This window comes from Zootoca vivipara, chromosome 14, assembly GCF_965207765.1.
Source record: "Zootoca vivipara chromosome 14, rZooViv2.hap1.1, whole genome shotgun sequence".
Taxonomy (NCBI): Eukaryota; Metazoa; Chordata; class Lepidosauria; order Squamata; family Lacertidae; genus Zootoca; species Zootoca vivipara.
This window is the reverse complement of record NC_142597.1, coordinates 8,175,292-8,187,890: the sequence shown is the minus strand read 5'-3', so window position 1 is coordinate 8,187,890 and position 12,599 is coordinate 8,175,292. Positions and strand designations below refer to the sequence as shown.

Below are 12,599 nucleotides of genomic sequence, written 5' to 3'. Positions count from 1 at the left end.
CGTCTGTGCCTGCGCCTGAGTTTGCTATTGGTATAAGTCAGGGATGGGGAACCTATGGCCCTTCAGATGGTGTCGGACTACATCTCCCATCATGCCTCATTGCTGAGCATGCTAGATGGGACACATGGGAGTTGGAGTCCAGTTGCATCTGGAGGATCCAAGGTTCCCCAGGCCTAGTACACATGAACACACACTTAGCCCCAAGAGGTTTTCAAAGCAGCTTACCAAAGTCCTCACCATAAAAATCACATTCAAGGCTAATATCAGGAGCAGAAAAACCCTGGGGCACACATCCCTTGGGCCTCCCTGGTTGCTGTCCCTTTGGCATGAGCTTTTGGTGACTGCCAGAGGCATACCTAGGCTCCCATGCGCCCTTGGCAAGGAGCTGCATTGGTGGCTCCAAAGCTGGGAAAGACCATGAACCAGAAACTCTAGAAGTTTGCTTTCCGTCCCCTTTCATGCTCTTTCAAGGACCAGAGGCATCCAGAGACAGCTGTGTGCCTAGCCCAGCTGCCCACAGCAGGGCAGGAGTAACCCATGGAACCCATGGATAGGTGGGTGGGCTCCTAGCCGCTGCAAGCCAGCGTGGAGAGGCAAAATCTTTGTGCCCACTTGGGCATTTGGGGGGTGGCAACCTGTCCAACCTCTGGTACGCCCCGGTGACTGCCTTCCAAACAGCAACTTCTTCTCAGGCCCTCTGGGGCAAGGGAATGGGGCTGAGCAACTGGAAATCTCTCAGCCCTCAATGGAAGCAAGTCTGCTATTCTTGCTGCTTCTCTGCTGAGTTTCAGGGAGGGGGCAACTTGAAACTTACGTAGCAAAGTCCCCTGATGTCTGCCTCGCAGTCTTATGGTGGTAGTAGTGGGGAACATGAATGCCCATTCAGGCCCGACTGTATGTATTCTGGAATTGAACTGCATGGGCACTGGGTTGGGGATTGTGTGGAGAATCCAGCAGCATGGTAACAATCAGCTTTTTAAAAATCTAGTCCTTAAAAGTGTGGGATAGAGCTTTGAAAGCAAATGGGTGGTACTCAGAGACGAAGCCCAGAAGAGCTGAAGAACAGAATTTCCCAATAGCCAAATATTTGAGCTGCAGTGCCTTACCTTGCTCTCTATAGCTGACAGAAGCAGAAGGAAATTTGCTCAATCTATGGAATTATAATCGGTTGCCTAAATAAGCTTTCCTTTATGTAAACTTCTGATTATCATTTTTCCACCTTAAGTGCAAGACATAACTGTGTTAGAGGCCCCTGTATGCAAGTTGGCGTCTTTGCGTGGCAGGGCCTGGGACCGTCCGTCTTGGTCTCAGCACCCTTCCCTCCCTCCCTCCCTCCCTACACCACCTGAGTGGGATCTCGCTCTCCCTTCCACAGAAGGGACCCCAGAGCTGCACACCCACCTGTTGATCCCCTCCTTGCGGCAAGTGGTCTTCCAAGGTGATCGCCTCCCTTTCCAGTGCACAGCCACCTACCTGGACAACAGCACACACATTTTGTGGTACCACAACCGTGCCTTGGTGCAGGGGGATGAACGGAACGGGGTCATCCTGGAGGAGAGCCTCGTCCACGACTGCACCTTCATCACGAGGTACTGGGGCTTTGCTGCCTTGGGCTGAGGGGAAAGGGAGAAACTTCACGTCTGCACCATACAGTTAAAAACACATGGCTCCCCCACAAGCATCATGGGACCTGTAGTTTGTGGAAGCGTGCTGGGAATTGCAGCTCTATTGAGAGCTGAGCTGTAGTTCCCAAAGTTCCTTGGGAAGGATACAGATGAGGACAAATGAGCAGTTGACAGGTTGCATGGAAGTCTAATCCCATCCAAAGTTAGACAGGTAACAGGCAAATATCAAGTGAGAATATTCTCAGTCGCAGCACCTCATTTTTTGGGTATCACTCCCCAGGGAGACACAGGGCCAGATTTAAGTTTGATGAGGCCCTAAACTACTGAAGGTAATGGGGCCCTTTATATGTCCAGCTGTCCTTTGCCAACAACAAATTGTCACTGTTTTTTGTGTTGAATATATGCTATATGGTAATTTATGGACCTAATGGGTATCTAAAGCCATTTGCACATAACAAATAGGAGCCTACACAACACAAAACACTGTTGCTGTATGTAGGTTTTATTTTGTTTTGTTTGTTTTTTATCTTATATTTTGGAAATGTACATCCAGGTGTTTTTTTTCTTTAAATTTTTTTGGGGCCCCCAAGAGAGTGGGGCCCTAAGCTACAGCTTGTTTAGCTTATACGTAAATCCGGCACCGGGGAGACCCCCTTGCTACCAACATTGTTATCTTTTTTGTGCCAGGTAAATCCTCTTTTATTTTTAACCAAATAAAAAATCTCCCAAGCTTTTGAAAATATTCTGAATTGTAGTGTTGGAAGGGACCTGCAACAGAGGAATCACAGCTAATCACACTATTTTAACATGTTGTTGTTTCCAGAAGGGTTAGGGTAATGTGTTTGTCTCTTGCAGCAGAGAAAAGACTTCACCATTTGCAACAAATACGTTTGCTGTGAAAAAGTTTGTCGCTTATAACAAAGAAAAAAGCAATCAAAAGGGTTCTTGAGGCACCTGAGAGCACCTGAGAGACTTGCTAACAAATTTATCATGGCACAAGCTTCATGAAGTATAGTCTAGTGTCCACTCTATCAGATGCAATGATTCATGGGCTTGAGTCCATGGAAAGCTGTGCCACAATAAATTTGTTAATCTTTAAGAGGGATGGACAAATCTCTCAGTTTCTAACATTCCCAGTCTTAAATTCAGTTCTCCACATTTCTACAACTATTTGTGACTTTAAAAAAAATCCTCATGGAAATTTGTCAGCATATTAGTGTGAATTTCTCCTAATAAAACATTTTTGTATGTAGTTTTGACTAATTTCAGCAAGCAATATCCCCTAATATCATGCATTTTTGTATGTTATTTTCAATCATATATATTAATTTTCATGCATACTTTACCCCAGTATATGCATTTTTTACTACCTTACTTGACTGGAGAGCTGCACTGAAAAAATTGGAGAAGTGCAAGTCTCAAAGGATGACTGTGTTTTCAGTACACACATTGTTTCAGTGTTTCAGAAAACACAAATACTGTAGCTTTGGCTTTAAATGCAAACTGAATTGAGTTTCTCTCCCATCCCTATTCTTTAAGGAGCCGCCGCAATACATTTTGACTGAATTTATATGCCATTTTTTAATTCCTGTATCTTGATATATTTATTTTCTTGTATCAAGCTGCATTGTTTCAGTTCCATATGCTTGTGTTTTATTGCAGACTAAGTTAGACTGTATTCAGACAGCACTTAATTCTGTTTTCCTGTGGTTTTCTCACCTGATAATTTCCATATTTTATGTGATCTTTCACATGATGTAAAAGCTGTTCCTGAAAACCTAGTGGAATCTAGAAGACGTTTAGCACTCATTTCTGTGTTAATTGTTTCCAGAAAAAAAATCAATTTGCAACCTTGTTAACCCATGGTTTTACTTACCAAGCAAAGCTAAATTATATTAATTATACTAAGCCTTTTGAATTCCCAAGTCACGTTACAGCTTTTTAGCATCCCTCATTTTTGAAATTTGAAAGTTGCAAGATCCCTCATACCTGTCCCCTAAAAGCTATCAACCAGCCAGTCTTGTATGGTTTCTAAAAGCCCTGTCTGTCCCTAGCGAGCTTATCCTGTCCAACATCCATGTCTCAGCCAGCGGCGAATGGGAGTGCACCATCTCCACGGCACAGGGCAACGTTAGCAAGAAGGTCGAAATAGTTGTGCTGGAGACGTCGGCCTCATACTGCCCATCTGAGCGCGTCACCAACAACCGTGGAGACTTCAGGTAGGAGAGTATATGGGGATCTGGACCAGAGAGGGCCTTGGAATGGCAGGGCCTGAGTTAAGACTTGGAACGAGCCAGGCTGATATGTGGCGAACGCAGTTCCATGAGACTGTGTGTAGGAAACACCAGCTTCCATTGGTGGTATTTCTAATTACAGGTAGGTAGCTGTGTTGGTCTGCTGTAGTTGAAACAAAATAAAAAAATTCCTTCCAGTAGCAGCTCAGAGACCAACTAAGTTTGTCATTGGTATGAGCTTTCGTGTGCATGCATACTTCTTCAGATACACTGAAACAGAAGTCACCAGACCCTTATATATAGTGAGGGGGTGGGGAGGGGTATTACTCAGAAGGGTGGTGGGAATGGGTGATTGGCTGATAGGAGTGGTAAACCTGTTGACGACTGTTAACGATTGCAATTGCAGGAAAAAGCAAGGGGTGAGATGGCATAAGAAAGCTTTATCATGTATAATGAGATAAGAATCCAATGTCTCTATTCAGACCTGGTCTCTCCATGGTTTTAAGTTTGGTAATGAGTTGCAATTCAACAACTTCACTTTCCAGTCTATTTCTGAAATTCTTTTGTACTAAAACAGCTACTTTGAGATCTTGTATAGAATGTCCTGGGAGACTGAAGTGTTCTCCTATTGGTTTCTCTGTCTTGTGATTCCTGATGTCAAATTTATGTCCATTTACCCTTTGGCATAGGGTTTGGCCTGTTTGTCCAATGTAGAGAGCTGAAGGGCACTGTTGGCATTTGATGGCATACACAATGTTAGAAGATGAGCAGTTACATAGTCCTGAGATGGTATGTTTGATGTTGTTGGGGCCAGTAATGGTGTTGTCCAGGTGTATGTGGCAGCAAAGTTGGCACCTGGGTTTATTGCAGGCTCTGGGAGCAGTGTCCATGTTAAGTCTATTATTGTGGGTGAGGAGTTGTTTAAGATTGGGTGGCTGTCTGTAGTCAATGAAAGGTCTTCCTCCCAGAGCTTGAGAAAGAGAACTGCCATTGTCTAGGAGAGGTTGTAGATCTCTGATGATGCATTGTACTGTTTTAGCTTGGGAGCTGTATGTGATTACTCGTGGTGTTCTGTTATTTTCTTTTTTGGGTCTGTCTTGCAGCAAGTTCTCTCTGGGTATCGGTCTGGCTCTGTTGATCTGTTCTTTAGCTTCATCGGGCGGATATTTTAGTTCTAAAAAGGTTTGCTGGAGATCTCTTAGGTGAGAGTCTCTGTAGAGTTGGAACAGATGCGGCTGTTTTTAAGTCAAGTTTCTAGACCTCATGATTGCATGATGGACGAAAGAAGGGATGCGCTAAATCAAAAGAATCAAATGTGGAGAACTGATATCTCATCTGGTGTGTTTGCATGGTGGCCGAGGCACGTGCCAGGGCTGATGTGGTCCCAGGTACCATTGCAGGGGGTGTGTGGGGATCTTTTCTAACTCTATATAATGTAGGGCTATGTAATGAGCCCTGTTTTAGGAAACTTTCAAAAGAAGAATGAAAGTTGTGGCTGAATGACAAACAGGCTTACTATTATGATCCCAACCTCTGAAATACCAGTCTGGTTCCTAGAAGCTAGCAGTATTGCCATTACCTACAAGCTAGAACATCGCCCTTCTGTAATGCACAAGGGGTATTATGGCAGGGTGATTTCCTAGGCTGCAAGCAGGAACTGCTTAAATTAATCATGCTGGGCTTTCTCTCGTCTGCCCTCTCCTGTCTTCCTGGTGGAGTTGCAAGGAAAGCCAGCGTAACAAAAAATAATAATAGGGTAACTTTAAAAAGTCTTTGTTTCTTGCTTGATGCATTGGACTTGCTGGGGAAAGGGGCGGGGGGAGTCATTGTTTTGTTTATTTCTTGCTGTGCCAACCACATCAGAAAAGAGCTGGGAATCCCTTCTGTAGAAGCACAAGAAGCTGCCTTATAGGAGTCAGGCTGTCCGCCTATCTATCTCAGTATTGTCTACACAGACTGGCAGAGGCTCTCAAGGGTTTCTGGCAAGAAACTCTCCCATTCCTGCCTGGGGGTTGGATCTGGGACGGTCTGCATTCAAGGCAGCTGCTCTGCCGCTTAGCTGCAGCTTTTCCCTACCCATTCCAATGCTTGCCAGGTGGACTTCCACAGATGTGCTGGCTGTTGGCAGGGATGGGAGAATTCATTTGCTCTTTGCCATCTGTTATGTACTGAGCTGAATCCTAGAACAATAGGATTCAGAAACAGCGGGAGCTACCCAATCCAACTCCAGGTGGAAGTGAATCCGCAACCTGATTGGCCTGCTGGAGCAGCCAATCAGGCGGCTGGCAGAAGTGAATCTGCTACCTGATTGGCCTGTAGGAGCAGCCAATCAGGCTGCAGGCAGAAGTCAATCCACAATATAATTGGCCCACAGGTGTAGCCCTGAAGCAGCCAATCACGCAAGGCCCATTGTGTAAATAATGTATATAAGCAGATGGTTTTGGGAAAAGAGCCATTCTTCTTCTCCTCTTCTCCTTGATGACTATGAGCTGAATAAAGAGCATGAAATTCACTCTCGACTCCGAGTACATTTCACTGGCGACGAGGATGGGATCCTGCTGAGCTGACCGCCACCACGCACTGCACCGCAGCACCGCCACCTGCTGCACCGCTGCATCGCACCGTGCATCCAGGCTTCAGCTCCAGGACCCAAGGAACCCAGAATGGCAACCGACAGCAGCTTCTCGCCAATCAAACCAGCATCAGGAGACTGGGAAGGGTACGCCGCCCGTTTCAACTTCCTCCTGCAAGCGAAAGAAGTCACCAACGATGCCATGAAGAGGGCGACATTCTTCAGCGTCTGTGGAGAGGAGACGTTTGAAATCGCCCGGGCTCTCCTTGCACCTAGAGATGTCGCTACCGTCTCTTACAAAACAATAATGGAACGTCTGAAGGAGCACTTCTCACCACAGCCCTCGGTGGTAGCTTGCCGAAATGCCTTCTACGCAAAGCGGCAAGCCCCGGGGGAAACCATAACTGGGTTTGTGACCTCCCTCCGCCAAGCCGCCCGGCTATGCAACTTCTCAGAGTTGGAGAACATGCTTCGTGACCGCCTCGTCGGTGGCCTGAGGGACAAGATGTTGCAACGACGCCTCTACGCCAAAAAAGACCTCACGTTCCAGATTGCTCTGGAGGAAGCCCTGGCAACCGAAGCCGCCGAGAGGTCAACGCAAGAGGCACGACCGGCCCCGCCATCCCAACCGAGGGTCTACCACGAAGACCTCACCGACGAATCCGAATCTGACAGGGAGGAAGTACACCGAGTACAGCGGCGCACTCAAGCAGCACACACACCACAGCAGCCTCGACGAGAAGGAGGGAACTGTGCAAGCTGCGGGGAGAACCACGAGAGGAGGACCTGTCGTTTCCGCAACGCAGAGTGCAGGCAGTGCAGAAAATTGGGACACATCGCCCGGGTGTGTCGGGCTCGACTCACCCGTCGACAAGCATCAGATGACCGACCCAGGAGCCCCAGGTCACACGGCACCATGCACCAAGGCAACTCGACGGAGATCACGGACTACCAGGTATTCCAGTTGCCCCATCCCAGCACAGAGAAAATTTATATAGAGGTACAGATAGAGGGAGCCCCATGCCGCATGGAGCTGGACACGGGTTCAACTCTATCCATAATCTCGGCCCGAACATTAAGGGAACTGTGCCCTAATGGGGGTCCCAAACTAAGGCCGGCCCCATTCACCCTCCGGGACTTCCAGAAACGTAAGGTCCCTACAATGGGGGTGGGGACCTTCAGGGTGCAATATCGAGGGCGAAAGCAACAATTGGACTTGCTGGTAGTTAAGGGCCCCTACGTTAGCTTACTGGGACTGGCATGGTTTGGACCTCTGGGGCTAGCCGTTACCGGGGTGAACCGCACTAGCTTACAAGTGGACGTGGACGCCATATGCAAAGAGTTTCCAGGGGTTTTCGATGGGGCATTGGGACGATATACAGGACCCCCCATTGCCCTACAGCTAGACCCCGCTGTACGACCCATCAGGCACAAGGCCCGCCGGGTCCCGTTCGCCCTGAAACCCCGCATAGACGAGGAATTGGACCGACTCGTGGAGCAAGGAGTGCTGGAGCCGGTGCCCAACGCCCCCTGGGAAACTCCAATTGTCACACCCGTCAAGCCTAACGGTTCGGTCCGCATCTGTGCAGACTACAAATGCACCATAAACAAGGCTCTCACAGCCCATGCATACCCAGTGCCAGTGGTCAGCCATGTCCTCGCCACCCTGGCTGGGTCAAAAATCTTTGGCAAACTGGACTTGGCCCAAGCGTATCAACAGTTGCCTGTGGACGAAGCCACAGCAGAGGCTCAGACGATTGTGACGCACAGAGGGGCATTCAGAGTAAAGCGGCTGCAATTTGGCGTTAGCGTGGCACCAGGCATATTCCAGAATCTAATGGACTCTCTCCTTAAAGGGATTCCTGGCGTCACCCCCTTCTTCGATGATGTACTGATCGCCGGGCCCACACCAGAGGAATTTGAGGACCGCCTCCGCTCCGTCCTGCACCGTTTCCAGACGGCGGGCCTCAAGGTGAAGCGGGAAAAGTGTTTACTGGGAGTGCCGCAGGTGGACTTTCTGGGATTTAAGGTGGACGCAGAAGGGGTCCATCCAACCGGTGACAAGGTACGGGCCATTTGTGAGGCCCCAGCGCCCAAGAGCAAGCCCGAACTTCAGTCATTCTTGGGACTATTGAACTTTTACCATGCCTTTCTTCCGCATAAGGCAGCGGTAGCGGAGCCCCTACACAGACTCCTAGATAAAAGGGCCCCTTGGGTGTGGGGCCAGCGACAAAGGGCCGCATTCCAGGCAGTCAAGGACTTGCTCGTCTCGAACTCGGTCTTGGCACACTTCGACGAGAGGCTGCCAGTGGTGCTGGCATGCGACGCCTCTCCCTATGGCATCGGCGCTGTCCTGGGACACCAACTCCCGGATGGAAGAGAGGTGCCGGTGGCATACTTCTCCCAGACGCTTGCTGCAGCCGAACGAAACTACTCACAGATTGACAAGGAGGGTTTGGCAATCGTGAAGGGCGTAAAAAAATTCCATGATTTCTTGTACGGGCGGCCCTTTACCATAGTGACTGACCACAAGCCGTTGCTTGGCCTGTTTGCCCCCGAGAAGCAGACCCCCCAAGTGTTGTCTCCACGTGTCCTCAGGTGGTCAATTTTCCTTGCCGGCTACCAGTATGCACTAATCCACCGCCCTGGGAAGGCGATGGGCCACGCAGACGCCCTCAGCAGGCTACCACTACCAGAAACAGGCCCCGACCCAGCGCCTGCGCAAGAGGTTATGACCCTGGAGCTGCTTCCCGACCGACCCATTCAGGCACAAGAAGTTGCGCACCATTCCACAAAAGATAGGGTCATCTCCCGGGTCCTGGACTGGGTGTGGCGAGGATGGCCCAGCAGCAGCCCCGGGCCAGAATTCGCTGGCTACACAAACCGCAAACATGAACTGTCGGCCCACAAGGGGTGCCTGTTATGGGGAAGCAGGGTTGTTGTTCCCCAGCCCCTCCGCAAAAGGGTCCTCACAGCCCTACACGAGACACACCCAGGGGTAGTGAGGATGAAGGCCCTTGCCAGGAGTTATGTGTGGTGGCCGGGGATTGACAGAGAGATAGAGGCCTGGGTCCAACACTGCCAGACCTGCCAAGAATCCCGCCCGGATCCCCCAAGGGCCCCAGTCCAGCCCTGGGAGTCCGCCCGACATCCATGGTCACGCTTGCACGTGGACTTCGCTGGCCCCTTCCAGGGAAAAACATTCTTCATAGTGGTGGATTCCTACACCAAATGGCTGGAGGTTGCACTGGTACCGTCCACTTCTACGGCGGCAGCCATCCGGGTACTACGTAAGCTTTTTGCAACCCACGGGCTCCCTGACACCCTCGTCTCGGACAATGGAACCGCATTCACGTCAGAGGAGTTCCAGACCTTCACAGCGCAGAACGCCATCGCCACATCCGCTCAGCACCATTCCACCCTGCCACCAATGGCCAAGCGGAGCGCATGGTGCGGACCACCAAGGACAGCCTCCGCCGCATGACACAAGGGGACTGGGAATACCGCCTTGCCGCATTTCTTCTAGCACAGCACAGCACCCCAAGCACAACGACGGGCCGGAGCCCAGCTGAACTACTAATGGGCCGGCGCCTTGCAACTAGACTGGACCGACTTCACCCCGACAGAGCTCAGGATGAGGTAGTGGTGGGGAAAGGCAGGAACCCCCGGACATTTGTGGCCCAGGACGCAGTGTACGCAAAGAATTTTGGGGCAGGCCCAGCATGGGTACCCGCCACAGTCACCAAGGTGACCGGTCCCGTGTCGTACGAGGTACTAACGGAAGGGGGGCAATGTTGGCGCCGCCACTGCGACCAGCTACGGCGACGATTCCCAGGAGGAACCTGGGAGGAGAGCGGGACAGAGGGGTCCCAAGGGGACAGCAGGGCAGTGAGGCCTGTAGAGCGAGAGGGGTGGGCAGGGGAAGCAGAAGCAGTAGGCACAGAGGGGCGCCCCGAGGCTGGAAGGACACCGGAACCAGAGCCACAACCTAGTGGTTCAGTGGCGCCAGACCAGACAGCCCCGGCACAGCCAGCAGCCTCGGAACACGAGCCAGAACCAGAACCCCTGACCAAGGAACACCCCAGGCCACAACGCACACGGAGGCGGCCAGCAGACCTTGGGGACTACGAATGCAACTTCCCGGGCAGGACTGGAACTTAGAGGGGAGGGGTGTTATGTACTGAGCTGAATCCTAGAACAATAGGATTCAGAAACAGCGGGAGCTACCCAATCCAACTCCAGGTGGAAGTGAATCCGCAACCTGATTGGCCTGCTGGAGCAGCCAATCAGGCGGCTGGCAGAAGTGAATCTGCTACCTGATTGGCCTGTAGGAGCAGCCAATCAGGCTGCAGGCAGAAGTCAATCCACAATATAATTGGCCCACAGGTGTAGCCCTGAAGCAGCCAATCACGCAAGGCCCATTGTGTAAATAATGTATATAAGCAGATGGTTTTGGGAAAAGAGCCATTCTTCTTCTCCTCTTCTCCTTGATGACTATGAGCTGAATAAAGAGCATGAAATTCACTCTCGACTCCGAGTACATTTCACCATCCCTGCTGTCTCTTGGCCCCGTAGGGTCCCATGTCTCCAGCTCCCTTTGAGCAGGAGGGTTCGGCTAGGGGGCGGGCAGCCCTCGGATCCCTGATCCCTGCTCTCTCAGAGCCCCTCTTGCACAGAGGAGAGGAGAGGGAGGGGATGGGCTTGAGGGTCTCTCTGGCAACCGGGATCTGGGAATGATTAAGGGCCCGCTGCGAGGGAGGCTGTCCGAGAAAGGCCCGGCTCTGGCAGCGCAGACAGGCTCCAGAAGCAGAGGTGTTGGAATTTCTCTGGCAAGAGAAAAAAGGCTTATGGAGCCCGCTGTAACCTTGGCAGGGTCTTGATGGAATATAAATTACTGCGCAGTCAATGTGGCTTAAATTAACAGCGGGCCTGTCTTCTCTCCCTCCGCCCCCCCTCCATCCCGGCCCCTTCCACCTCCGCACTCTGCATGAGCAGGATATGGCCTGGGGTTAGAGGCAAGGAAGAGCAGCACCCAAACTCCCTGATTCTTCCAGTGTGTGACACAAATGCAACACCCTAGTAAACCACAGAAGAGCTTTGCAGTGCATTTGGAAGGGGTGGGGGAGAGCAGAGGGATGGAAAGAGACTGATTAAATCCCAGAATGGATGAGAAATGGTTTAGATATCCTCCTTGTTTGGTCCTCTTTTGCCTGGGACCAAAAAAGAGCTTGAAGGACCAAAGCAGATGAGATGGCAGAGACCTGAGATTGCATCCCCTGCCCAGAAATCTTGGAGAAGTCCAGCAGGGAGCAGAAATTCCCTCAATTTCCACGTTCTTCAGATGTCAGAAATGTAAATCACACAAGCCATTATGAGCAGTATCCACCATTGGAGGGTTTTTTTTAGTCTGGAAACGTAACCGTAAATAATAGTGTTATTTACTGCATTTTTTTCACGTTTCTCTTCTGTTGACGTTCATTGAAATCAATTACAGTGGTACCTCTACTTACAAATAACTCTACTTACGAATTTTTCTACTTACGAATAGAGCTCCATCCGCCATATTGGATGCGGTTTAGATAGGATTTTTTCTACTTACAATTTTTTTGATAGGGTTGCTTCGACTTACAATTTTTTTCTCCCAATACATTCCTATGGGATTCGACTTACATTTTTTTTCTACTTACGAATGTGCGTTCGGAACGCATTAAATTCGTAAGTAGAGGTACCACTGTACATCACTTTTAGCCATTGCAGATAGTGAGGTGAAGAAGTTTTAGCGGAAGCTGAACTGTAGTGGAAGGCAAACAGAGATGATTGCAACAAACACAGGATGAGATACAAGCCACTGCCTCTTTCCATTCCTGCTCCTGCCTCTGGTATTTCCTAATCGAATGTAGCTAATGAGAGGAGATAGAGACCACGGTGATGGTGGAGGAGGGCATAAACATTTTTGCAGCCCACTCCTTACATTTAAAGCACACATCAAGCATACTGCTCCGCCCTAAAAAAAAATCCTAGGAACAGTAGTTTGCTAAGGGTGCTGGAACTACGGTACAGTTCCCATGATTCTTTAGGAGACGTCACACGCGTCAGAGTTTTGGTGTGTACACAGCCTAGGGTTCTCCTGGGTTGAGCTTGCTTTCGACTGCATAAGCCAGTTTTGTT

At 50.1% G+C, this 12,599-nt stretch overlaps 1 protein-coding gene across 1 annotated transcript in view; it reads left to right on the top strand.

Annotated features, from left to right (window-relative positions):
- The window catches only part of ADGRA2 (adhesion G protein-coupled receptor A2), a 117,344-nt gene that overhangs the window by 82,843 nt on the left and 21,902 nt on the right, over positions 1 to 12,599 (top strand). Inside the window, exons 7-8 of the mRNA XM_035139199.3 lie at positions 1,376 to 1,589; positions 3,680 to 3,844. Coding sequence (XP_034995090.2) covers positions 1,376 to 1,589; positions 3,680 to 3,844 — 379 coding nt within the window. The remainder of the gene's footprint in view (positions 1 to 1,375; positions 1,590 to 3,679; positions 3,845 to 12,599) is intronic.